Genomic DNA, 25,347 nt, shown 5'->3' with positions numbered 1-25,347 from the left:
CCCCCTTAATTTTGATAAGGCAGCTAGCCACTGGAATCTACAAGGTCACATCCCTACAGATACCCCCACTACTAATCTACTCATGTATCTGTATACTACAATGATTCTCAAAAAGGTAGGCTCTTGGATAGTCAACTCTTTTATCAAGTTTGAGAAACTGGATCAGTGATATAATTTGTAGCAAATAAGGCCAAGAAATTAAACAATCAATAACTTTAAGTGAAAAGACAAAATGTAAGATTCAAATGAAAAAGGTAGGTAGCTGGAGTATCCTCGTTTCATACCTAGCACATAACTGAAAACCTAGATATGTACAAAACAAAAATTCCTCTGTTTATCTTTCTATGTACAGACACCTTAATAATAAATGGACAAGAAAACTGAAAAAACCCATGTTGGGTTTTGTATAATAATCTTTAAAATGACCAGGTGCGTCTTCAGCAAATGCAAAAACTTCACAAACGATGGTTACGGATTCCATGACCTTGGATACAGCTTCCCTAGTGGGTCATGGAGACCAGAGTTCTCACGACTCTGGTTCATCCATACTACATCATCTGGCATCAAAGATGTTGCCGCCGGGTTGTTGCTACCGCTTAAGTAATCAAGCGGATTCGTAGGCTGAGCTGAACTGCTGCCTGCCTGAGTTGTGCCTCCCGCCATGAGCATCTCGTAGTTACCGGATGCAACCACTTGACCACTCGAACTTTCGGGCTCCAAAGCAGATCTAGAACGGCGCAACTGACTGCACTGAGAGAAAACAGAGAATAAGCTTTGATCTGAACTACTTCCCCTATGAATCATCTGCTCAGGGTTAGTAGCAACTCTGAGAAGGTTCAGATCTCTCTCGCTCCCGTTATGACTGCTTTGGCTTACACCGTTTGTGTTTGCCCACATGCTCTTAAATTGCCAGTTCTGATTTAACAAAGGGCCAGTGTTCAGCGGTGGCTGTGTGGTGACTCCAATCTGAGCAACACTGGCGTTCCAGTCCGGACGCGGCATCAAGAACCCACGTCCATCGCAGTAAATGTTGTCTGGCAAGCTTCCTTGGCCATAGATGTCACCCTGTCTCGGCTGGTCCTGAGACAGTGCTTGTGGTGCAGTCATCTGATGCTGGAAATGAGCAGAGAATGGACTTCCCTCCATCAGATTGTTGCTTCCTTCCTGCTGAAAACCAATGGGCATAATCTGTTTATGCTCCTCGTTAAGTGGGGCTTTAAGAAGAGAGTGAGATGCCACGCCGCCTTGACCTTTAAACAAAGACTGGAGCAGTTCATTTTGATCGTTGCTAGGGAAAGAACCAAAACTGTTGTTTGCTCTCGGCTGCAACATCTTCCTTCTATCAACTTCTTCAGGCATGACAGGTTCTATGAAATAGTTTTTCTCTTCTTCACCGCCTTCAGGGTGGTGTATTATTGACAACCCGCCACTGGGGGTGTAAGCTTGGCGGCCAACGTAGGACTGCCTAGTTCCTCCCACTGGCTGCCACACATCCCCACCACCAGAACAATACTGCAACTCATCTCCATGGCTTGAACTATTACTAGGAATCCTCTCGTCTGATGAGGCATTCTCTAGTTCTTCTGGCACATAGTTTTTGCTTCCAGGGTTTGCATCTCCGAGATTTGAAGCGTGTGGCTCACTAGGAAATGGAGCCTCTGGGAGAGACTGGGCATTTATGGAGCTGGAATAATCATTTGCTTCAAAATTGATGCTATTGTCACGATCTGGTGAAGAAACCTGTGAAGAGTGTTCACCAACTTGCAAGCAGCGACCTGAATCTGTGATTTGGTCACTGTCAGACGATGACTCCTTTGAAAGGGATTGATTCTTGGCAGAAACTTGACCCAAACTTCCCGAATCTTCAACGACCGGTCCTAAATCATGCTTCAGCAGAGGTTTTTCTGAACAAACCTCCATCCATGGATTGAGTTTGTCCTTCAGTTCTATTTCCAAAGAGTTGATTACATCTCGTTTCTGTAACTGTAGCTTTTTCCATAATGCATATGATGCAGGAAGATCTTTAACCAGTTGCAGCCTGCATGAAGCAACAGACGTTTTAAAATAAAATAAAAAATAAAGGCTTGATGAAGGGTGGGCGCTTGTTTCACAAGGAACACTGACTGACCAGTGAGCGTTCAGTTTCTTCTGTTCTTCTTCCACAAACACTCCATAAGGTTGAACATCCAAATTGTTAATGTTACCCAAGATTTTATTAAGTGCTTTCGACTGAATGCTTTTACCAGACTGCTTCATGCTTGTGACAATCTGATACTGCTTCTTGCTTATCTGAATATATAAAAATGCAGTTAAATGCTTGATCAATAAGCCAGTTTACTGTTGTTTGATGATTATGGATCCATATAACAATAACTAACCTTAAGGTAGGACATGTATTTAGCACCATCAGTTTGCTGAATGCTATGTTTCGGTAGCTTATCCTTGTTTCTAGCTTTCAAGCCCAAGTTTACAACATTCTCTTGTGCAATCAAGGGACTTTGAGGCTTTTCTTTCTCCACAGCAGAACTCTTGGGCCTATAATGGAATGGACACTTTAGTATACAGGTTTGAAATAAGAAGAAATTATAACAGCAATTAAGAGTAAGTTCAGCACCTTCTCCGAACCTCTCCAGCCCTATAACTATTGCATGGTTTATCATCCTCATTCCAGGAACTAGACTCCGAGGCAGCAGTTATGTCCTGGCAGCTACCGTTTACGCGTGCATTATTGCCTTCTCTTGATCTCCTGAAGAAATCAATGTAAGAAACAGAAAATAGGTGAATCATAATTACATTACACTAATTCAAAAGCACTGACCTCCACATCTTCTTAACAGCATCCTTCTCTGGATCTTTGCAGCTTTCCCATTTCTCCTTCAACATCTGCAAATAATCTATAATACTACCGGAAACAATGGAAACAGGAGTTACAATCATGTGGAAATATATTACAAATGTTCCTTTAATCTGAATAGAGAAAACTGCACATACTCATTATGGTATTTCTCTAGATCCGCGTAATATCTTCTTTTACCAGCCCTCAGAGATTCCTCCTGAGAAACAATCTCATCTGGATGAGCTTTGCCGGAGCAGACAGATGTTCCCCTGAAACCACAACTTACATTAAAATGGATTCTAAATTTCTGAGCATAAATTAGACAATCATCACCAATAATCTAGCCATAATCACAGAGTTCATTCTAGGGGTCCAAAGAGTCCGGCGTCACTAACCAATCAAGAAAAGGATTTCCAAAATGAAAATTCTCCCCATCAAGCAACTGCTGAACAACTTGCTCCACATCAACACCCTCAGGGAGGAACTGCTGCAGATAGTTTCTTTCTCCATCAGACAGACAACCTCGCCACACCTGGTGGTAGACAAGTGGTTAAAACTTAACATCTCATAGGTAGTAAAGTAGACGCTACAGAACTTGATCACTGTATTACCTCACTAGAAAGCACCTCGGATAAATTTTCCAGCTGGAAAGTTTCACGAGGGACGGGGCAGACTTGTGCCAAGAGACTCCGCCTAGGAGGAACATAATCAACAAACTGACGAAGATGCCTCAAGCTTAAGCCAACTTGTTCCTTCTTAGAGACTACTTTGCTGCGGTTGATGTCCCATTCAAGAGTGATGTGATCTCCTCCTGAACGCGTAGCACCATCAAGCTTTTTCCTTTTGGCTCTGTAATGCTCCCTCGAACTGAAACCAATAACATTGGCACTGCTCATCCGCTTCCTCCCCTGATCAGCTGCCATTCTGAGAAAGTCCAAAGAGAGAAACCATGTGTGAGTTAATTGTAACAAAGAATTGAAATTTACGAGCAGTCTAACAACAGAGTCCATGAAGTAACAGCATCTGATTAAGTAATTGAATTAAAACAATAAAGTATTGACCTTTACGGCTGAATAAGAAGAGAGCGGCGAATGGTGTGATCGATTTGGTTGGGTAAATTCAATCGATTGGTATATCTGACACAAAACCCACAAGGAGAAATCGAAGATCGAGGTAAGAAGATATAATCAATCGAGGAGGGGAGTAAGTAGAATGAGATAAAACAAGAAACCAAGTCCAATTGATTGGAGAAGAGAGAGTGAAGAAAACCCTAGAAGTAGATGAAGCAAAGGGAGGAGTATATACCTGGAGAGAGAGAGAGAGATTTGATTGGGAGGAAGATAAGGCAAAAGATGATCTTTGGGAACTCTGTTATGTAGCTGCTGCTCTTCTTCCCCATGGACCACTGCTTCTCTTTCTACCCTTATTTGTTTCTGCCACGTTAACCGAACCGAACCGATCTTTCCTTTTCTCTCACTAAAGGTTTTTTACTACTTTTGTTTTATTTTCTTCTTTTGGTAAAAAAAAAAATGTAAAAGTTTACAATTAGGGGAAACTGAGAATAATAAGGCTGGTGGGCCTACACAAAATGCAAGGCCTTGATTGAAAGACAGGTGACATGGAGATGATTGTTTTGCTCCAACCAAAACCTATTTGTTCTGAGTTTTCACCAGGATAGTTCTTTCTGCAGCTGACAACATTCTTCTGTCTCAATTGTAGGAGCTGACTTGGTCAATGGATATAATTTGATAGGGTTCATGGGTTGGGTGGGAAGGTTAAAAAGCTTTCTTGCTACTGTGGAGCAGTAGAAAACGCCTGTACTAGCGAGGATCATTATGCATATTGTGGTAACATATTTTTGATCGTTCAATCTTGGTGAGTACATAACAAAACTATCTCCCAAGCGAAAGCCCTATTTGTCTAACTAGTTTGCGTTAATCTAAGCATTGACTTAATATTTTATCCACACAACTGAATCATTATTGAAAGTAGAAGCATCATTGAAGTCCCCAGTAAGTTTGAGCTCTATCATCCGGACTGCTAAATTCAAGTAATAAAAAGACAACGCCAAACAGGGGAGGCGAGTTTGATGATACTCTTAACATTCATTCCTCTTCATCCTCCTTGGCTCTAGCCCTATACTGACGACCGGGTCTTCTTACCACAGTTACACCTGTTTCCGGTTCATCTTCTTCCATGGCAGAAACGGTGCTGTCTTCTACGGCATCTACGATAGCTATTGCACCTCTTCTTCCCTCACAACCCTTGTCTGTATTCCCTACTTTGCTCTCACCCGTTGGTTTCCTCTTTGGTACAAAAGCCACTGACGTTGGAAGCTCAACCAGAGGGTCTTCAAGAGGCTCATCTCGGCTCCTGATCATGTTGAGAAACTCCATGTACGCTTTCCTGTTGGACTCTTCATCGACCTCGCCTTCATCAAACGTGTATCGTGTGTACTTTGATGGGTTCTGAACATAATCTGGAACTCCAGATGGATGGACTCGCTGCACTACTCTCTCCTCGGGGGAACTCGTCTCCATCGCAGAATCTTCGTCATCTCCAGTCGAGTTGTCATCTCTGGTATCAGAACTAAACCGAACACGCTTCTGCAACTTAGAGTCAGCTTGGCTTTCTTTCCTCTTCAGTATCGGTTTCAGCCCATTATCATCTGAAGTGCCAACACATGCCTCCTCAGAAGCCACCAAAGCTTCCTCCTTTTCCGACACGTTATCCTGATGTCCCTGCAGAGAGTTCATTAAGTGAATCATTACGATGAACAAGATATCGAACTTGTTGAGTTTTACAAAAAAAAAGGAAGAGACTTGTTTCAAGAAAGACTCTCCAAGTACCTCAGAGACGTGCAAAGAGTTCAACTTGTTAACAGCATCAGCGTCTTCTTTAAGCCTAAGCTCCGCCGCGATGTAATTAGCACGAGGATCCTTCTCTCTTTCGTTGAAAGAAGACGGAAGCTCCTCCCAGTCATCTGCTTCCGTTTCGTAGTCGTTAACATCCTTCGTGTAAACGCACGACTCCTCCTCACCTACAGCGACTTTGTCATTCTCATCTTCCTCTTCCTAAAAACATAAAGAAACCCTTACCGTTAGCCTAATTGATACAATTAGATAACAAGAAAAGAGATCAATCAACATACCTCCATGTCAAGAGTAGTGTCCATCCCGATTGAGGATTTGATCTCCCACTCCTCGTCGTTGTAATCATCCGGCTTCTGCGATACAGTGGACCTTCCTTCGTCTTCATCGACGCTCAAATCTTCTGGATCATTCTCGGGAAAGCTGGGTTGGGGCTCAGAGTCAGAGGCCACTTTCTCTCCGCTCCGGTCGCTTCTATCGATCTCCTCGTCCGTGAGACACCATAGAGAGTTGAGAGATGATGAAGAAGAGGCGGCGGTTGAGGATGAGAGAGATCCAAATACCTTGTCGATCCTTACTCTGAAACTTTCCTCCATTATTGCGTTCGAATTTGGAGACGACGGTGGCCGTGTAGAGAAACTGAGGGGTTTTATGCGGTTTTGGGATATATATGCCCCTGTAGCCAAACAAAACCGACATATTCAGTATCGTTCAGTTAATGGGCCAGGTTAAAGCCCATTTAATATAATTCATAGGGTATTGAGCGTAGTCACTCACTTAGTCAACATCAAATCTCCCTTGCTCTAATCAAACTATTGTCTCAGTCACAGGGGACTGCTACTTGATGATTCCAGAGGTGTAGCGGAGGATCTAAACGAGACATTGTGTGTTCAAGACAAGTTTACTGGACTAACTGTAAGTACAGATAAGATAAACAGAGTTCAAGGGGGGAGATGATTCACTTCAAGCGCACTCTGTTTCTCCTAGTCTAAGGTCGCATATTCCAAGAATTATCACAGGTCCAAGGCAAATATTACTAATCGATCCATGAGGAGAAGGTGCAAAATGGGCGGACAAGAGATCTACTCACCACTCAACAGGTAAAAACAAGAGTAAAATGGAAAATCAAGATGCTACTACTAAGTAGTTTTCACAAACCATTTATAATTTTGGATGTTAAAATGATTCAGGTGATGGAAAGACGATAAGTTTTGGTGCAGCATCATTCTCTGGGATTGATTCATCCTACAGATGAGTTTTGGTTGAGATGATTTCAGTCAACTGGATGATGGGAACGTTCCCCTGCGTCTAGCTCATCTTTTTATGAGGTATTAATAATTAATATCCCAGTTCTGTCTGTGAGTTTGGTAGTAGAATAAGACATTTGAGATTGTGTAATCAGGTGGGAGAGGACAAGGAACTTTCAGGAGTGGCAAGTGTGGAAATGAAGAAGCTTTTCCCATGAAAGAAGGTAGAATGGAGAAGCATTTGAGATAGTGAATTTTGAGATGGGAGGTAATGATAAAATATGTATTGCAGATAGCAAAAGTGACTGAGACTAACAGTAAATCAAGAAAGAAGTGCGATGGAGATGAAGAGGTTGGTGTGGAAAGTCGAAGGTGAAAGAACTGATGGAGATATGAAAAGAGAGGGAGAGAAATGAATCGAAGAAAGCTGGAGATGGAGGGAGCTTTACCCCATGGAGATTAGGACAGTGTTGATCCGCTTGGAGCATGAGCATCCACCTTCTCACTCCCACATACACAAATTTGATGCCTGAGGCCCAAGCAAAGCATAAATAGGGAGTAAGTTCTAAAAGTCTCTTATCTCCTTCCTCTGTGTTTTCATTATCAGACGCTTGCTAAGTTAACGAAATGTGAGTTTGAATACCATTAGGCTATTATCAATAAAGATCAATCAATTTTTTTATTCATGAATGATGGAACTGATTATGATTTAACATTTACACATGGCACAGAGCCACGATCGTTTGTTTGAATTTGTAGAAACATACGGTCATCCAAGTTGTAGCATTCAGGCAAAACCAGCAGAAGAAGACATGAAAATGTAAGGAAATTAAGAAAAAAGTGTTGCTGCAAAACAAAAAAAGAAAGAAAGAAAGGATCTATGTTCTTCGCTTGGCGGTAGCAGTTGAAGAGGATGAAGTGTTGCCCTCGAAGAGCTCGTCAATGAGATCCTCAATATCCTCAGGCTGGTACTTGACATACTTCTCAGTCTGGCGACCAGGATCCAAGTATTGTCCAAACCTAGCCATAAAAGCCCTGTAAGCAGGTATCATAACCGCGGTTATAGAAACCCTCAGCTCGCTCTGCAGCTGCTCATCATTAATCACCCACGTAGTCTGCGTCTTATGTATCTCATCAAAAGTCGCATTAAAGCTCTTGAACCTCTCCTTGAGATTAGGCTTCACTATCTTCCCGTTGTGCATCAGCCCCTCGTGTCCTAAGAACCCAAGCAGCTTCCCCCAGGTCTCTCTCTGGTAGCTTTTGTGGTAGTTCCTCAGCTCCGACGACCTCCTCCTGCACCACGTGTCTCCCATCACCTCGTGTATCTCCGCCGAGCCTTTGATCTTCTGCACTATGTACCTCCCGTTGTTCATCATGAAGATGCAGCTAAGCGGTATGTCCTTGTAGAGCTTCGACTTCGCCTCCATGTTCCCGTCTAGTAGGTCCATTATCCTCATCAGCTGACTCGCAAAGGCCGAGCAGGCCGAGTTATTCGCAGGCACCTCTTCCTCTTGCTCCATCTTCGAGTGGCTCTTGAACACTTGCTCCAACGTGTCTTTGTATTCGCATGAGTACTTGAGGTAGTTCATGGTGTACCTAGTTAACGGATGCACGGCTCCTCCCGGCACTGGAGTCTTGCTAGAATCCGATTTGATAGAGTTTTCCAAATCCGAGAATATGTTGATAGCGCTCTCTCCTAAGCGGGAGCGAGCGCTGGTCACCTCGTTCCTCAGCTCGCTGCGGAGCTCTTGTGGGAAGAGCTCCTCCATGGGTGGGAAACTGTCCCTAAGAGTCTCATAAATATCAAGAATCTTGAAGAGTTTCTCAGTGGAGCGCTTGGTCATGGCCACGGCCTCTGCGAACCCCAAGAACTGGATGGTGAGACCGTGCGCCACGATGCAGAACAAGCTCCCTTCGTCCCCCGGGAAGATCTTCGCCGCGAGTTTGAGCTCCCCAGGGAAGAAGAGGGAAGAGCAGTTCTTGAAAGTCTTGGTCCAGATAGGGATCTCTCTCTCCAGCTCACCCCAGCTCATCTTCTGCACCTCGTCGATGCTTACTTTCTCGAACTCGCAGTCCTGTTTCAAGGTCCGCATCAAGATGTTCCTCCTCCCGACCAAGTAAACCTCTCTGCATTCCCAACCGTACCCTGCCGCTTTCATCTTCTCCGCTATTTTCCTCAGCAAGACAACCACGTCCTCCGAGTAGCCAGGGTACTCAATCTCCTGATCGCCAGGTTCTGGAGCAGTCACCTGGTCTTGATCTTGAGAGACCACCGCGTCCTCCGTGCTCTTCCTCTGGCTGCCGGCGTCGTCAGTGACCAATGCGGTCTCTTTGATCACGGACTCTTCTAGAAGGATGCGGAACTCGTCTTCCAAGAAGGCCATCGCACGCTGCTGGATGGATCCGGCGTGGTTGATCAAGGGCTCGTGATGGTCCAAACATGATTTGGTGTTGAGCAAAAGTCTCATGAGATTCGAGACACGATCCACTGCTTCGAGAAGGGAAGACACTTCTTCTTGATCTTGGTACCATACTGTCTTTGGCTCCCCAGAGTCGTATTTGGAGAGTTTGTCCTCGAGAAGATCCAAGAACTTGCCAACAAACTGTGGGATCTGAAAGTAATCATCATCTTCTTGATCTCCTTTCTCTTTCTCCTCGGTGTTGTCGTCTTTGTGCTCCTCCTTGTGAAGGGAGAGACTGGAGAGAAGCTGGTCGAGTTCTTCAGACAATGACTCGAGTGTTTGTTGATGAGTCTCTTCTCCTTGTGACTCGACATTGTCTTCTGGATCGTGTTCTGTCTCTGCATTGCCAACGTCTACATTCTCTTTACTGATACCATCAGACTCATCAGGGGGATGAGCATCTGAAACGACGTCGGCTTTCTCTTCTATAATGGATTTGTCGTTATGATCAGGGTCCTTGTCGTCGTTCTTCTCCATGGAATCTTGTTATCTACGTAAAGCTTTGAAAAATGGTGATGGTGAGGAAGGGGAGATTCATGTGTTTTGCTTTCGTTTAGACTTTGGGATTGTGTGGTTAGAGAGGTGATGTGGAGATGGTCGCAATGGGCTATATCGAAGAAGTAGGGGAGCCTTTTTTTTTTTGTTGGTGGTCGACCGTGTTGACTTTTTCTTTCGTTTCCAACACCAATACCGTGTACTCTCTATTTTTAACCAAGGTTATAAAAACCTCGTAATTAATTTAATTTTTTAAAATATATTTTGTTCACGAAATATTAAAATTCAAAGGGAAGTGATGATATATGCGTTTATGAACAATGATTTAATGAAAAAGCGGGTAACGTGGGAGTATGGTGCGCACGCACCTTCTTCACATAACTCTATACGTGCATGCATAAACCATGCTTTATTTCTTGATGACCCATGTTTTTATTATTAAAACGAAGGTAAATGGAATACCGAGAAATTTAATTGGTTAGTTGTTTTAGCAAAAAAAAAAATTGGTTAGTTGTAGAAAAATATATAGTTGGAGAAAAGAAAAGCCCACAGAAGCCCAAAGAACAATTAGGCCTGCTAAGCTTTAATTATTTTTGAAAGGTCTATATTCAAGTTGTTAAAAAAAAAAGAGTCTATATTCAAGTCTGCCCTGACTTACTTCAATCGACTAAACCAGCAAGGGGAACATGTAGGCGGTGTTGTATCTCATATACTCACATAGTTTCGTATCTTCTTCACACATACAAATACATTGAACATCATTCAAAATATTAGTTAGATTGTAGAGGCAGAGGATGATCAAATGGTAGGAAGTGAAAGGGTCCAAAAAGAAAACCCTTTTCAAATGGAGAAACCCCAAACTTGCACGTTTCTCTCTTCCTTTCATCTCTTTTTTATAAAAATTAGGAATAGAAATGACATTTTCTTCTCAATTTTTATTTAGAAGTCAATGAACATCACTCATAAGCACCTTCCTTTTCCCCTACTCATTCTCATCCACTTCTTATTATGAAACTAAATAAATGTTCTCTGACAAATGAGCCACTTCTTCTACCATTTATATTACACATCTATAATATATTCATATATGTAAGTGTACTCGTGAGGATATACACATATATAAAGAACCTCTCCTACTGTCATTTAGCCTGCGAAGCCCACAAAACAAAACGTTACACAAGTCTTCCTTCTCTCCTTCTCTCTCTTTCGCTCCCCGTGCTTTCTCTTTAGAGAAACAGTATTGGAAGAAGAGAGAAGATATGGAGGTGGAGAAGGGGACAATGGTGAATAGAAGCATGAAACTACCAATTGGATACAGATTTCATCCAACGGACCAGGAGCTTATCCTTCATTACTTGCTCCCAAAGGCCTTTGCTTCTCCTTTGCCTTCCTCCATCATCCCTGTCTTTGACGTCTTCTTCTCTCATCCTCTTACTTTCCCAGGTCTCTTTCTTCTTCTATATCCTATATATGTGTGTGCATGTCTATGGTCTATATATATATCCGTGTGTTGCCTGAAGCTAAAACTGAAAGGGTTCTTTCTCAGGTGATCTAGAGGAGAAGAAGAGGTACTTCTTTTCCAAGAAGAGAAGAGAAGTCTCAAGTAGAATCAAGATTTCATCTGATGATGGTTATTGGAAACCTATTGGGAAAGAGAGAGAAATCATTGCCTGTGGTAGAACAGTTGGGATTAGAAGAACACTTGCTTTCCATGAAACAAACAAAGCATCTTCTAAACTCAACAAAACTAGATGGAACATGACAGAGTATTGCCTTGCCGGATTTGCATCAACAAAGGTACACCATTAGTTCTCCACTATAATAAGAAAGAAAGACTTTGGACTAATGTGTTTATTCTTGGTACATAAAAAGCAGGTGTCTGGTGAGTGGGCGGTGTACAATGTGCATGAGAGGAAAGCATCCAAAGGAAAAAGGCAGAGGAAATCAAGAGGGAGAGATGATGCAGAAGAAGAAAACTTGAGTTGCATCGACTTTACGATTGGGTCAGATCATGAAACCGGTCCTCCACCTCCCTCTCCTCCTACCTCAGCTGATGAGTCAGGGAGCATTATTTAAAACGTTGCTCCTTAACCCTAACCTACTCCACTTATGTTTCTTTCAAGCTATTTTAAAAAGTTTCCACTTCTTAATTCATTTGTTAGAGAAACAAGTAAAAGGAGGCTAAGGGGTTGTTTTGATCCAAAAGTATTGTGTGAGTGGAGATTTGTTGAGCAAACCAAATATGTGTCAAACTTGTTAACTTTTACTTGAAGTTCTTTTAACATTATCATGGAGTTAAAAGCGATATAGCCGTGTAAGACCAACTAAAGTTGATTTAAATGAAAAAGATAAATTTTATTTTTCTTGGATGAGAACTTGATTCCCTTTCTTTTCAAACAAAACAAAAGATCCATAGCATCTAAATGTATGTGTTACATATGAGACTGAGAGGAATTTTGTATTAAGTTATAAAACAAGTTGATGCACATAAGATATTTTATATAGATGGATGGGTGACATATAAAAATGGTGTGTTTGATAGCACAAAGAGACAGAAGAAAGAGTTGAAACTGAAATTTAAATAAAAGAAGCCATCGCATGGGTTGTCGAGAAGCTAACGTTTCTTCGTGTCGCTGACACATTTTAAAAAATGTTTAGAAACCAAAATGGTGGACGTGATTGTTTTAAACTTAGTAATGTGTGTGTGAGTTGTATACCATGGAAACAATGTGATTAAAATATAAGAGCAATAAATTTCAAGATTTGTTAGAGAAAACATGTACCCAAAACTTTGTCAACTATATATGTAGAAAAAGACATGTAACTTGTGTGCTAACAAAAAGGTTCGATTCAAAAACAAAAAAGAGAGAGAGCTTAGTCAAAAAAAAAAGAAAAAAGAGAGAGAGTTGAAAGATTGAACTTAGTTTATGTAAGAAGAACAGAGTGGGGACATAACATGGGTATGGATGTGACCATTATAATGATTGAAAATACCGAAGCTTGTGTCGATTTTGTTGTCTACATGACTACATTTCTTAAAAAATGGGTGTAGAAGGTCAAAGACAAGTCACATGTGCAATGTGCACCATCTTCCAATGTACTATCCACAAAAAGACAACATCGATTAAGGCAATCTAGGTTTCTCCTCTTTCCCACACATATTACCGTAAACAGGTCCTCTTTTGCTTTTAATCGAAGCAATCCTTGGTTTTCAAATGTAATCGAAGAAAAAATGTAACAAAGTTACCTGCATTAAATAAAAGAAGCAAGTAATGAAATGATGATGAGGAATTAATTGAAAAGTAAATGTGAACAAGTCTGTGTATTGTGTGTGAGAAGAGGTAACTTGGCGCCATTGATCTTTTGGAATATGCTTAGCAAAGCAGATTTGATTTTCAGCACACAAAAGGTGAATTTAATGTGGGTTGCTTCAATTTTAAGCAAACGTTTATTGATTCAACCAAGACTTAATCACCACCCAGATCATATAGAAGTATAAACAATCATTTAGGCATGTGTATAACTATATTATCTAGGCATATAACTACATTATGAGAATTAATAAAGTAAATTAATAAAGTAAATGGAATCCCTACCGCCCACGGTTAATGGGCCATCCATGCCAGTTCTCTCGACCCGTGGATCTCATCCCGTTTGACGGGCGGTGCGTTAATTTTTCAAGATTCGAAAGTTTTGTTTACTGACTCTGCAATCACCGCATAACATTTTCCTGTACTTTGGTCTCATTCACACGGTATCGCGAATCACTTCCTAATAGGTCATTCATCGTTCCACTACTCCAACTCAAGCACGATTAACTCTACACTTTCTAAACAGATGTGTGACAGAAAAGATAAGTCAACTTTGGTGACATAAGTAGTTAAATCAATTTTTAAAACTTTTTCTATATATCACAACTCGGGATATTACAACAAACAAACTTGTTTAAAAAAAATACTTGGCTGGAATGCTATTTCCCTAAATAAAATGTTATATAGAATTATGGGCGGCTCATGTGGGAGGGTCAGCAGTGCACTCACCCATGGTCCATCTAAAATCAACCAAATTTATTGATATAAAGGGGTCCAATATTTTTCTTTTTCTCAACAACAATGGTCTAATTTTTTTTTTTTTGCACTTTCAATTTCATATTTACACAATATTTCAAAAAAAAAAATCTTAATTTCATATATTTACAAAATACAAACAAATTAATAAATTTAGATAAGTTTTTATATTTTTATTTAATAATATTTAATAATAAAATTTAATTTAATTAATTATAAAGGCCTAAAATTTTTTTTACCAAAGGCCGTTTATAATGTCAAGCCGGCCATGTATGGAATAAACATGATATTTTCTGTTCAAATGATTTTTTAAAGAAAATATCATTCGTTTCTGTGTTCTTCTTGCAAACAAAAAGTCATTTACATAATTCAATGGATGGTCGTGGTTGTCTAGCACATCAGTACATCACCCTAAAAACCACCGAGCTTTTTTTTTTTGATAAAAAAAACACCGAACTTAAGAAGTAAAATAGCGTAGATTCATAGAAGAAGGAAGCTGCTCTACTCAATTGTTTAGCATTTTTGAAAAATCTTTTATAATAATACTAGCTGATTTTGAAGTGCTAGTGCAATAGGAGAAAGATTGAAGGGAAGTAGATTTGTTGTTGATTTTAAAGAGGCCCACTAACAGAGTGGTTTGGGTGAAGCTTTGTTACTGAGAGCTCCTTGAACTCAATAAACATAGCATTTATGGGCCTTAAAAATGAAAATATTGGGCTTATAATGAACAAAAACAGGCATTTGTAAAGGTGCGTATAAATCCAATACGAAAAAAAAGAGAGGCAATGATGAGAATTGCGAGAGTGATAGCTGATAGGTAAGTAGTGAGAGAATGGAAAGAATAAAGAGAGTTGGAGAAACATAGAAGCATTTCCTTGTTTGGCAATTTCATCTTAGAACTTTGACCCTCTTTCTTCTTTGGCATCCATCACAACAACAAGGTACTATCATATCATACCAATCAAGCAAACACCTCATTAATAACAACATTAAATAAAAAAGTGTTTGATAACGATTTCAAATTCTTTAAGAGCATGATTAATCCAAAGTTTTTAGGATGAAATTCTTAGTGGAAGTTAAGAAACAACCCGACTCTAAAAACCTCAGGTTAATCATGGTCTAATGAGCTAAAAAGTTGGAGGTGTGTTCACTCGTGTATGTGTACTGCACAGATCTCTCTTTGCAGGATGTAAGAGCAAGTCCATCAATTAGGACCTCTAAGGAGTTCTAATGATTTAATTAAGATTAAATAAGGTGATTTGACAAGATTAGAATCTTGGTTAAGGGGAATTATTTTTTCCTCTTCCAATGGAAGAACCCCTTGGGGTTCCTTAAAAAAAAAAAAAAATTTTACAAGTCGCATAGATAAGCAAGAACAAAGCTGATGATCAGCTTATTACCAGTCGCATAGATAAGTAAACATCAAACCAAAGAGAAGTAACCATCGGCCAAAGAAAAAACATAGTAAACTTAATGTTCTTCTGTTCTGAAGATGGAGAAAGTTTGCATACCGAAGGTGGAGAAAGGATAGTCCATACAGTAACTGCAAGACCTGCGAGAGCTTTCGTTGTAAGGAGGTGTGAGAATGTCGAGCACCACACATGGAGTCAGCGCAGTGAAACAATGGAGATTGCCTCCAGTCTTTGGGTACAACACTGGTAGTTCAGACTGTGGCGTTATCACTTTGTCGGTAACCAATTTCGCCAACCGTGCTGCTACAAGCAGTTGCAAAGAAATCTTTATATTATCAATCACACAAATGAACCAAAACTAGACACTCACATGAATGAATTAAAAGTTTTAAACAAGCGTAGCGATCACGATTACGATCACGATCAAGCACAATATTTCTTAGGGTTTATGCTACTAACAGAGTAAATTTGAATCTCCGCTTCAATTTTCTGGCGGTTACACAATCGATCCATGGAAAAATTCGAAAAACAAAGGAGATATTACAAGAGACAACAAATCTCGTAAACCTAGAGCAACAGATACAAAGATCGACGCGATCGCAGCTCAGAATCACCAACAGCTAAAACAGAGGGTAAAGAAAAGAAATTAACCTTGACGACGAGAGCAGAAGTAGAATCCATCGCTCACAGAGTCACAGGCTAGAGAATCGGTAAATGAACTGATAACTCCTCCGCGGATCGATCGTTGCGATGTGGGAGACGAAGAAGGGCTGTGTTTTTTCAGAAGATTCATCAACGGAGGAAAGATAGAAGGCTTGTGTTTCTTCGACGAAGGAGAGGAGGGGAATTAATGCATGGTCCAATAACATACTGCCACGTAAGGGCTTCTTACAAGCTCTAGAAAGTCCATATTAAGGAGCGGTTCTTTATTTTTTGGGCCTTTTTCATTTATTTTTTTTTCCTTTTTGTGAAAAACTTGTGTTAAGAACTCCCCAATGGAGCTGATCTAACAGTCCAAACACAAAAAGCAACCAATCTCCTATTTTCTAAATTTATCTTTTCTTTTTTGAAGCTATATATTTATATATCTTTTTTTTATCATTTATTTTCACTGGACAATTAAACGATTGTAAAGATTAAAGAACGATTGGCAACACGCATTCACAGTTAACATTATATGTCATTATCCAATTAAACGATTTTTTGTACTGTCTCCAGTCTCCTCATCTCAATACCACTCCTTTAACGACGCTACAAATTAATTTTCTTTAATTTTGTTAATACCTTTATATTAATTTAATTTATCTGCTCATAATGTAACTTGGAAAAAAAAATGTAACTTGGAGAGAAAGTACATGTATGTATCTATTATATGCATCCCATGCATGTATGGATGGAGCAAAAAGGATGAATTGGGATCTGCAAAATTAGAGAGAGAAGAAACTGAGGGCAAAAGCGTAATCTTGAAAGCAGATATTCTCTGCAACAAACGATGCAAACAAACAAAGATGAGACAGCTTAAACCCTTCCATAAAACCCCCATCAACCTCACACACACAGTTTATACAGTCATCATCATCTCTCTCTCTCTAGCTAATTGAAAATGGCAGAGCCACCGCCGTCGTCTCTCCACCATTTCGTCGGTCCTTCATCAAAACATCGATCATCCAACAAGAAACACTCCTTCTCCGGAGCTCAGCATCCGACCATCCACCGTCTCTTCCCGTGCCAGTACTGTCCACGCAAATTCTACACTTCCCAAGCTCTCGGCGGTCACCAGAACGCACACAAACGCGAACGCGCCGCTGCTCGGCGCAACCTCGGCGTTGTTTCTGATCATGCTCCAAACACCCTCGACGACGCCACTTTCCTTCTTCCATACCCGTGTAATCTTTACCCTAACCCACCTCAAGTATCGTCCTGGAGCATACCGGATCAACAGACGGTGACGATGGTGAGTGGGTACGACCCGTATCCGTATCCTTATGGGTATACGTTTGAGGTTTCTGGCGTCATGGAAGAAGAAGAAGAGGAGCGCCCACAGCTGGATCTTTCGCTCCGTCTCTGAGTGCTTTTCTGTTTTTAGTTTGTTTTGTCTTTGTTCAGGTTGCTTTTAAGTACAACTTTGGAGCTATGTAGCCTTCTCTCTCTTTTTGTGTTCATCTCCTTACTTTTTAAGATAAACTAGCTGGCTGCTACCTTTTTGATAATGATCCGTTTTGGTTTAAAAGTTTATAATCTAGCAGTCTCTTTGCTAAATCGAATACTTTTTTTATCTTTATGGATGATCCATTAATTGCGATGATTAAGAATCTGAATTTTCTTGCATTTTCTCCATCGTCGCCTTTTTTTTTATTTCCTTTTTCGATCGGTGGCCGGTCATGTCTCTGTCGGAGATTATCACCGTCTTCCGGTTTGCTACAAATCCCTAACCGCCGCCTCCACGAAGTTGGTACGTGCGCAATCTAACATGTCATCAGACTCATCACATCACTACACGCGATACACTCACGTGACGCTACTCATGCGAAAGCTATTGCCAAATTAGGACGAATAAACTGCGTGCCGTTTTTAGGCGCCTCACATAACAACCACTTTTACTCCAACATCATATTCTTCTAAATACTCCCATATGTTGCACAATATATGATGTTTTTGACAAATACACAACTACTAAAAAAATTCTTTTTTTTTGTTTTTAAAATATAACTAAAATATGAATTGAAAATCATTTAACTAATTATAAAATAGACTATAAAATAAACTTTTTAATTAATAAAAGTAAAAGTTACCTAAGAATATATAAAAAGTATTTTATATCTTAAAACATCAAAAACTCTTAAAGCATCTTATATTTCTGAAGGAGGGAGCTAGTACTTCTTATTAGCAAAATTTATTAGTCACTCAGATAGATATTACATATTATACTCAAGCGTACTGATCAGATTTTTTTGGTCTGATAAGAAACTAGTGTAAAAGAGGTAACTCTAGAATAACAATGTTACATAACAATTGTAAATGGTGAAATATCCAATGACTACGTGTAGAGAGTGCTGCTCAACGGTGATCAAATTCCTCATCAGACATCCTCATAATGATTCTCAGACTAGTTTTCAGTAAGCAAATGGGTCTGGTTTTCTGGCAAAAGAGCCGGCTTCCATTTCAGGCAGTTCAAACTCCTCTGGTATCAGTGACAACTGAAAGTTTGGTAGCTCTGGCAAACTTTGCATTACCCTGTGGTTTACCATGTCATCAGTTTTACTACATCTAGTATACTCTTGACACTATTAATAAGTTTAATTAACGCTTACTTTTCTTCTTCTTTAAGCAAGTATCCATACATTTGAGACTTTTTAAAAGCAATTTCTGGAATCTTCTGGCTCAAATGCTTCATAACTCCCCACATAGGAGGAGCCCTGATAAGAAAAGCATGGTGTTTCAATTCACGGTTCACTTGTTGAGTGAATGTTGGATATCTATAATAAACATGTACACAAACCTGGTTACAGGAGGAGACAAACAGAAGCTAAGACAGGCCTTCTTGCTTTCTCCTAGGATCTCTGAAGCTGCAAGGAAACAACACACTGCACTCGCGTGGCAAGCTGGCTCACTTCCCTTCTCTGTTACCAGTCCATGGTAGTAGTATGCCGCAGCCTGTCAAGAAGAAAAAAAACAGAACATAACAAAGAGATTGGTTTATAATAGAACTATAGAGATGACACTTAATGAACTGTATGATCACTTTCCAACAAGAACTTTGGCCGGATCTGGCACAACCCAATGAAACAGGTCTTACCCCTAAATTTTTTTGGAGGTTATATATACACTAAGACATAAGTCCTCAAGTTATGTATAAAACAAATTTTTATGAAAGTTTTTAATAAATGTTTATGGTCTCCAATATCTTAGATCCGACCCTAGCTTTGATACACACCTTTGCTTCCAGAAACTTCCAGAAGATGAAGAGGAGAAGCTTTTTGGCGCACCCATGGCTAACGATGGCACAACCAGACAAGCATTGATATGCCTGAAATGATAATGGGGCTCATTTAGAAGAAGTAAACAGAGAGATTAGGGCAAAAAACCCATGACTATCCCAAAAGCATGCCCCAAGTTACCAAAGGAGATGAAGATGTATTAAAATATGAGAAAGACCTGAGAGAAATAGATGACTTGCTCACAGGCAAGTCTCCTCTTCACAGACAGTGTAGCCTTCTTGCTATTAACTGCCAACCCAAGTTGAATCTCAGTTCCCTGTAGTGAGATTCGATGAGAATAGCAAAGTAAAACACATGCAAGGTTATTATTTAGGAAACATTGTTTCAAAGAATGTAACCTGGCCAAGTGCTTGGATAGAGAGAGTTTGCAAAACACTTTCCTGCATATCATCTGGCAATTTACTCCTGAAAATTTGCATTTATGTAAGTACTTATTTGATCCTATATTTTCTGTATTTTTTTGTGCTTCATACTTTATATCAGGAGCAATGCGAGGCAGAATCTCTCGGGTGCAGAACTCCAAGTATCCAGATGCCTGGAGAAGCAAGTCAACCGCATCTCTCTTGCAACCTGTTTTTAAAAGTGAACAGAGTAATCAGCTTTGTGAACATACATCAGTGAAATATAACTGTGAAGATCCAAGAGGCCAAACCACTGGAGACCACACGGACGCCATGGCCAGAACCAGAACGATTCTTTGGAATCATGAGAGAGTTAGCTTCAGCCATTGCCAAAGCAGCCATCATGTGTATCACTGTCAGCATCTCCATCCAAAGGTTTGTGAAACATAACTCTGCCTGTTTTAAACATTTTATTTAATTCATACGTCAACATTGTTGAAGTAAAATAACAAACAAAATGAACTTACGCTTCCACCATCTCCAAGGGGTTTCCATTTGAACTCTACGCATCCCTCCATCCCATCATCCTCTACAAAGTCATATGAACATTAGATTTTACAGCACACTAATCTGTTAACTTAATCAAAATTTTAGAACACCTACTTTTCTTGATAAGCCCGGTGAGAAGAGACAAGTACTCCTCCAAAGGTGCACGTAGCTCAGAGATGGCAGAACCACCTGAAAATATTTAAACCTAACTTTGAATATGATTCTCAAAATCAAAACCTTTTTCTTGGGTCGCAAGTAAAAAGAAACAAGATGGTCTCATTTCTTCGATACCTGAGTCCTCAGCTACCAACTGAATCTGATTCCTCAGACATGCCAATCGGTCGATGGTGGTCTTGGAGGCAACGCCTTTGAGTTGGCGCTGAAGATCAGTCTGAACAGGAACACGGAGCTGTAGAACAAACACTACTGATTCTTGAATGATACTCCTCTTGTTCTTACTTTCCCCAACAGCACAAGCAGACGTAGCACACCCCATGCTCCCTCCCTCTCTCTCCCGTTCAATGTTATGCTTTTTGGTAACAAGATATTATCACCCTACACATTACACATACATATACAACATTGAAAAAACATCAGATAACATATGGAACTTATGAAAGATATAAAAATGAAAACATGTGGAAGAGAATCTCAGATAGCTAACAGAAGAACAGAGGAGGCATGTGATGGAGGAAGGTTGGTTTGAAGGTTGTAGAGGATGATGGGAGAGAAGACAGTGGAAACAGAGCTACTTATAGGTTTGAGCGTTGGATGCAATCCACCCACATGCTCTCTATTTTATTGCAAATGATTTGATATATGTTTTTAGTTAACCCAAAAAACATAAAGAAAAAGAAACTGCACATGTCTTTTGGTTTAATCCAAGTTTTAATTGTGTTACTTCTGGAAATATGTAAATTTTCATTACCAGTTGCCAAAGTTTAATTGGTTCTCCTGTGTGTTAATTACTAATTTCCTCGATAATTTCTGTTGTTAACTTTCCCCGCCATCTCAATTAACATAATCACATCTCTTTCTTTCTTTTTTTTTTTTTTTTGAATGATAATAGGTTTTGAATCAAAATCCTTACATCTTCTAAGGTTTGTCAATTAATTCTTCTTTGAGAGCACACTTCTCCTACCGTAAAACGAAATTTTGACTCATTAGACGCTAGTAGATGATCCAAGACTCTTATCCACGAGACAAACTTATCGTTGATCAAATTTCTATTTATTCTTTTTATCCCAAGTTTTTTCTTTACGTCTAAATTTTCTTCTTAGGTCAGTATCTCCTTGATATGAATGAATCGTTGGCTTGTATAAAAACAATATCATGTTGTCAGATTTGCAATCGCGAAGATTGTATTGTTATTAAACGAGATAATTAACGGAAGATGATAACAATGTTAATACAATACACCAGGGAATATCTGACTCCAATAGAAATGTGGGTGTTCAAGAGCAAAAACATATTATAGATCGTGGCAGGAGACAGCCTGGCTATACAACTTGCACTGTATAGAGCTCAATAATCCCCAGATTTACTTCCAAACGAAAAACGCAATTTATTAATCATAATGGGCCTCTTTTAATGGCCCATTATCAGGTAAAGAAAACAATTGGGCCCATCGTTGACTTTTTGTTTCTGAGTGTGTGTGTGGTTATATCGTCGTCGGAGGGGTCACGAGCGGAGGAAACCAATCGCAGATCTGCATACCAAAATTCCAACGAAGATCATCACACACCATGGCCATCCCCTTAGCTAAGCTCCTGATCTCCGCCGTGGCGGTTTTCATGCTCTTCTCCGCTTCGTTCGCGACCTCGGAAATGCCGTTCATGGTGGTTCACAAGAAAGCTACTCTCAACAGGCTCAAATCTGGCGCCGAGCGCGTCCTCGTCTCCTTCGACATCTACAACCAAGGATCTGCGTCAGTTCCCTCTCTCAATCCATTTGATCTGATATGCTTTCGTTTCCAATCCGTTTTATATCCGAATAGATTAGCTGCTGTAGAATTATCCTTAGATATGTTGTATAGATTGGTGACGTGCGGATGTGAATCAGTAGCTAGATTGATCTGATCCGCTATATGTTTTGGTGTTTGATCGCAGGACGGCGTATGACGTGACTCTGGTTGATAACACCTGGATTAAGAAAACTTTTGAAGTTGTTAATGGAAACACTTCAAGATCATGGGAGAGACTGGATGCGTGAGTTCTTCTTCTTCCTTTTGTCATTAATATGCTTTTATTCGTTTCGTCACTAATGTGATTTATTTATGCAGAGGAGGTATTCTGTCTCATTCCTTCGAACTTGAGGCTAAGGTTAAAGGACCCTTCTATGGTGCTCCTGCTGTTGTTACTTTCCGCATCCCCACTAAGACAGCTCTTCAGGTTTGCCGTTCATAAGCTGCCTTTGTTTCTTCTTTCAGATGATGAACTTAACATACTCTTTTTGTTCCCTAACAAACTATCCATGACTTCTAGCACAAGTTGAATCCAATTAATCTTTCTTATATATGACTTAGTCTTGTAGTGATCATTGTGTATTATGTTTTTCTTGTTTGTAGCAAGCCTACTCAACTCCAATACTACCTCTAGACATCCTCGCAGACAAACCTCCAACCGACCCGCTTGCCCTGGTAATTTTCCCCCTTTTTTTCAGTCCTCTCCTTCACGCCTTTTCCTTCTCAGTATTGACTTTCGTGTTTGCTTGGCTTGTGCCTTTGGATGTTGCTCTTGATGCTGCTATGATATAATCTCAGGCCAAGGTAACTCAATCTGTAATTCTCTCCTCCCTGTGAAAATTATGGAAAGCAAATTCTAATCTTACTGTGTTTCAATTGTTGCAGAGGATTCTGGCAAAATATGGATCTCTTGTTTCAGTGATATCGATGGTGGTTTTGTTCATATACTTGGTAGCTACACCTTCAAAGTCCAATTTAGCAAAAGCGGGCAGCAAGAAGAAGCGCTAAGTTAGTGAAATTAAGGCTAAGAATGGTTGGTACGATGTTTTTCTTTTTGTGTTTAGCGGTTAAAACACAGTTTGAAAACTTGTAAGAAACGTAGAACACACTTTCACTTTGTTGTTGAAGAGGACTATGTTAAAGAGTTACTTTGGTTTTGCGTCATAACATCTTTTTGAGAGCATAGTCATGGAGTTTTTTCTTTTATTTTGATCCTGCCTTCTTTTTTTTTTTATAATTATTTTTCTGCCTGCAAGCTCCACCTTGTCAAATGATGATTTGAGAGCCCTACCTTGAATGACTTCGTCCGACTTAAAACAAAAACAAATAGACTGGTGAGTTCTCTCTCGCATTATGAAACTGATAAATGCCAATACTTGGAAAAAAATTGTTTTTAAACTGAAACAAAGTTGAGTTTATTTATGGGTTTATTGGCAGAATGACCATATTTTGGTGATAAATTAAGGAAGTAGCTGTGATTTTGACATAATTTATTGTAAGACTTTTGTGTTTCCTTCCATCCGGTTATATCCCTTCAAGTAACAGGTTACCGATTCTATATTATAAAGTAAACGACGTGGCATTTTTGTGTGGCATTTTTGTGTGGCATCGTAACAATCACATAACATACGGATCGCGTTGTGCAGCTGTATTCAACACATATGATGTAAGGGTATGAATCGAGAAGAGTGGATAACAGTTGTAAGTGTGCCAAAAACAATTCTAACCTAACGACGAACTGAAGATGATCACAAGTATATTCTATACCGATTGTATGAGTTTCCATACTATGTACCGTATGTGGAATAGTAATATTATAAATGTAGTTCCAAGTGAAATATGGTCTTCATAATTTCGCTACAGTTAAAAAGGCACATGATGCAAGGAAAGTACATAATGTTTTATCCAAAAGCAAGCCAAATATTCCAGAAATAAATTTATCAACCACACAGAAATAAACTAAAAGGCCAAATAGTATGGAAATGAAAACTCTCAGTAAACCACACAGAAGAATATATAGCGTAACCCAAATTTAATGGAATGTGGGCAAATTGTGTTTGTTGTACGGAAAACCCTGTGACCTTCTATTTTGGTTAAATGAAATGATGCAAATGTTAACTTCTGATAATATATGTCCGTTATAAGGTGAATTAACGTTTATGACGTGTATTACGTGAGAAGGTCTATTCCATATAGAATACACTATGTAATTTATCTGAGAACTGCTATTCCGTATAAAATATACTATGTTATTTATATACTAGTTGCATACATCCAGAATTGATTTACAAAATCTAATGGGGGATTGGTAGAAGAACACTTGACACTAAACACTAAACACAAATTAGGAAAATATGAAGGTCGGATAGTTGGTGACAGCTACTCCTAATGAAAGAGTAGGAGGATGCCATATACTGAAGTCGATTTACCAAGATATTTTCACTGTGTAAATTTAAAAAAATGGTGTAGGTTAATGATTATAAATGTGTATTATAGGGTTACGTACACATTTGCACCGTCCATTACGAGAAGACTTATATACTATATACAATGTACTATTTAAAATGATACTATGTGCATACTAGAGCCAAGATTGAGCAACATGAAATACAAAGCTAATAGGAATGGTAATAGAACACTTAACAGTAAACACTAAACCCAAGTTAAGGAAATATAAATCCAATTCATAGGCAACTCAAATCTCCAGGCAATTAAATCCACCTGCCATAATACTGGAGACATATATTTACATTCCTCATGAGCCACATGAAATACAAAGCTAATGGAGATGGTAAAAGAACACTTGATAGTAAACACTAAACCCAAGTTAGGAAAATATAAACCCCAATACATAGGCAACCCAAATCTTTATGAAATTAAATTCACCTGCCATAATACTGGAGACGTGTATTTACATTCCTCATGAGCAACATGAAATACAAAGCTAATAGGACTGGTAATACTAAACCCAAGTTAGAGAAATATAAATCTCAATCCGCAACCCAAATCTTTAGGAAACTAAATCCACCTGCTATAATACTAGAGACATGTATTTACATTCCTCATTAGCCACATGAAATACAAAGCTAATGGAAATGGTAATAGAA

General features: G+C 39.5%; 7 protein-coding genes across 8 annotated transcripts; 3 read left to right on the top strand and 4 right to left on the bottom strand.

Moving 5' to 3' along the window:
* Positions 1 to 185: 185 nt before the first annotated feature.
* On the bottom strand, positions 186 to 4,296 carry LOC106372252. Its single transcript, XM_013812421.3, has 10 exons — positions 4,142 to 4,296; positions 3,898 to 3,972; positions 3,448 to 3,760; positions 3,232 to 3,368; positions 2,992 to 3,105; positions 2,819 to 2,902; positions 2,615 to 2,746; positions 2,379 to 2,535; positions 2,129 to 2,289; positions 186 to 2,038 (listed from the first exon to the last, which is right to left on the bottom strand). The coding sequence occupies exons 3-10, from the start codon at positions 3,757 to 3,759 to the stop codon at positions 469 to 471; spliced, it is 2,667 nt and encodes an 888-aa protein (XP_013667875.2). The 5' UTR covers position 3,760; positions 3,898 to 3,972; positions 4,142 to 4,296; the 3' UTR covers positions 186 to 468.
* Positions 4,297 to 4,793: 497 nt separating this feature from the next.
* LOC106372251 lies at positions 4,794 to 6,367 on the bottom strand. The gene is made up of 3 exons (XM_013812420.3): positions 5,988 to 6,367; positions 5,686 to 5,910; positions 4,794 to 5,577 (listed from the first exon to the last, which is right to left on the bottom strand). The coding sequence occupies exons 1-3, from the start codon at positions 6,300 to 6,302 to the stop codon at positions 4,942 to 4,944; spliced, it is 1,176 nt and encodes a 391-aa protein (XP_013667874.1). The 5' UTR covers positions 6,303 to 6,367; the 3' UTR covers positions 4,794 to 4,941.
* A 1,246-nt stretch (positions 6,368 to 7,613) lies between these two features.
* LOC106372250 (exocyst complex component EXO70B1) lies at positions 7,614 to 9,892 on the bottom strand. The gene has a single exon (XM_013812419.3). It carries the CDS (start codon positions 9,890 to 9,892, stop codon positions 7,832 to 7,834), a length of 2,061 nt encoding a protein of 686 aa, XP_013667873.1. The 3' UTR covers positions 7,614 to 7,831.
* A 975-nt stretch (positions 9,893 to 10,867) lies between these two features.
* LOC106372249 (NAC domain-containing protein 83) lies at positions 10,868 to 12,273 on the top strand. 2 transcript variants are annotated; one of them, XM_013812417.3, is made up of 3 exons: positions 10,868 to 11,353; positions 11,457 to 11,707; positions 11,783 to 12,273. In XM_013812417.3, the coding sequence occupies exons 1-3, from the start codon at positions 11,170 to 11,172 to the stop codon at positions 11,984 to 11,986; spliced, it is 639 nt and encodes a 212-aa protein (XP_013667871.1). In that variant the 5' UTR covers positions 10,868 to 11,169; the 3' UTR covers positions 11,987 to 12,273. The 2 variants fall into 2 exon arrangements, with proteins under 2 accessions (XP_013667871.1, XP_013667872.1); XM_013812418.3 differs by having other exon boundaries at positions 10,886 to 11,353; positions 11,786 to 12,273.
* Positions 12,274 to 14,187: 1,914 nt separating this feature from the next.
* Positions 14,188 to 18,198, top strand: LOC125593123 (zinc finger protein KNUCKLES-like). The gene has a single exon (XM_048769204.1). It carries the CDS (start codon positions 16,993 to 16,995, stop codon positions 17,455 to 17,457), a length of 465 nt encoding a protein of 154 aa, XP_048625161.1. The 5' UTR covers positions 14,188 to 16,992; the 3' UTR covers positions 17,458 to 18,198.
* An 81-nt stretch (positions 18,199 to 18,279) lies between these two features.
* LOC106369915 lies at positions 18,280 to 21,769 on the bottom strand. The gene is made up of 12 exons (XM_013810005.3): positions 20,942 to 21,769; positions 20,569 to 20,832; positions 20,392 to 20,466; positions 20,256 to 20,317; positions 20,040 to 20,184; positions 19,861 to 19,957; positions 19,726 to 19,792; positions 19,545 to 19,643; positions 19,324 to 19,416; positions 18,889 to 19,043; positions 18,701 to 18,805; positions 18,280 to 18,623 (listed from the first exon to the last, which is right to left on the bottom strand). Exons 2-12 carry the CDS (start codon positions 20,771 to 20,773, stop codon positions 18,503 to 18,505), a joined length of 1,224 nt encoding a protein of 407 aa, XP_013665459.1. The 5' UTR covers positions 20,774 to 20,832; positions 20,942 to 21,769; the 3' UTR covers positions 18,280 to 18,502.
* A 158-nt stretch (positions 21,770 to 21,927) lies between these two features.
* Positions 21,928 to 23,446, top strand: LOC125593122 (translocon-associated protein subunit beta-like). The gene is made up of 6 exons (XM_048769203.1): positions 21,928 to 22,204; positions 22,386 to 22,484; positions 22,559 to 22,667; positions 22,844 to 22,915; positions 23,039 to 23,044; positions 23,126 to 23,446. The coding sequence occupies exons 1-6, from the start codon at positions 22,023 to 22,025 to the stop codon at positions 23,246 to 23,248; spliced, it is 591 nt and encodes a 196-aa protein (XP_048625160.1). The 5' UTR covers positions 21,928 to 22,022; the 3' UTR covers positions 23,249 to 23,446.
* The last annotated feature ends 1,901 nt before the right edge of the window (positions 23,447 to 25,347 follow it).

This window comes from Brassica napus, chromosome C9, assembly GCF_020379485.1.
Source record: "Brassica napus cultivar Da-Ae chromosome C9, Da-Ae, whole genome shotgun sequence".
Classification (NCBI taxonomy): domain Eukaryota; kingdom Viridiplantae; phylum Streptophyta; class Magnoliopsida; order Brassicales; family Brassicaceae; genus Brassica; species Brassica napus.
Note: the sequence above shows the minus strand (reverse complement) of the source record. Positions and strands in the feature narration are given on the sequence as shown.

Coding starts and splice junctions, on each gene's coding strand:
- LOC106372250 (XM_013812419.3), bottom strand. CDS start 9,892: ATGGAGAAGAACGACGACAAGGACCCTGATCATAACGACAAATCCATT.
- LOC106369915 (XM_013810005.3), bottom strand. CDS start 20,773: ATGGGGTGTGCTACGTCTGCTTGTGCTGTTGGGGAAAGTAAGAACAAG. Junction 20,185..20,255: donor CCCTTGGAGATGGTGGAAGC/GTAAGTTCATTT, acceptor TGTTTAAAACAG/GCAGAGTTATGTTTCACAAA. Junction 19,044..19,323: donor GGAAGTTTCTGGAAGCAAAG/GTGTGTATCAAA, acceptor TCTTCTTGACAG/GCTGCGGCATACTACTACCA.
- LOC125593123 (XM_048769204.1), top strand. CDS start 16,993: ATGGCAGAGCCACCGCCGTCGTCTCTCCACCATTTCGTCGGTCCTTCA.
- LOC106372249 (XM_013812417.3), top strand. CDS start 11,170: ATGGAGGTGGAGAAGGGGACAATGGTGAATAGAAGCATGAAACTACCA. Junction 11,354..11,456: donor TCATCCTCTTACTTTCCCAG/GTCTCTTTCTTC, acceptor GTTCTTTCTCAG/GTGATCTAGAGGAGAAGAAG. Junction 11,708..11,782: donor CCGGATTTGCATCAACAAAG/GTACACCATTAG, acceptor GTACATAAAAAG/CAGGTGTCTGGTGAGTGGGC.
- LOC125593122 (XM_048769203.1), top strand. CDS start 22,023: ATGGCCATCCCCTTAGCTAAGCTCCTGATCTCCGCCGTGGCGGTTTTC. Junction 22,485..22,558: donor TCATGGGAGAGACTGGATGC/GTGAGTTCTTCT, acceptor TTATTTATGCAG/AGGAGGTATTCTGTCTCATT. Junction 22,668..22,843: donor CCACTAAGACAGCTCTTCAG/GTTTGCCGTTCA, acceptor TCTTGTTTGTAG/CAAGCCTACTCAACTCCAAT.
- LOC106372251 (XM_013812420.3), bottom strand. CDS start 6,302: ATGGAGGAAAGTTTCAGAGTAAGGATCGACAAGGTATTTGGATCTCTC. Junction 5,911..5,987: donor ACACTACTCTTGACATGGAG/GTATGTTGATTG, acceptor TTATGTTTTTAG/GAAGAGGAAGATGAGAATGA. Junction 5,578..5,685: donor ACTCTTTGCACGTCTCTGAG/GTACTTGGAGAG, acceptor AACTCTCTGCAG/GGACATCAGGATAACGTGTC.
- LOC106372252 (XM_013812421.3), bottom strand. CDS start 3,759: ATGGCAGCTGATCAGGGGAGGAAGCGGATGAGCAGTGCCAATGTTATT. Junction 2,290..2,378: donor AATACATGTCCTACCTTAAG/GTTAGTTATTGT, acceptor TTATATATTCAG/ATAAGCAAGAAGCAGTATCA. Junction 2,039..2,128: donor AAGAAACTGAACGCTCACTG/GTCAGTCAGTGT, acceptor TGCTTCATGCAG/GCTGCAACTGGTTAAAGATC.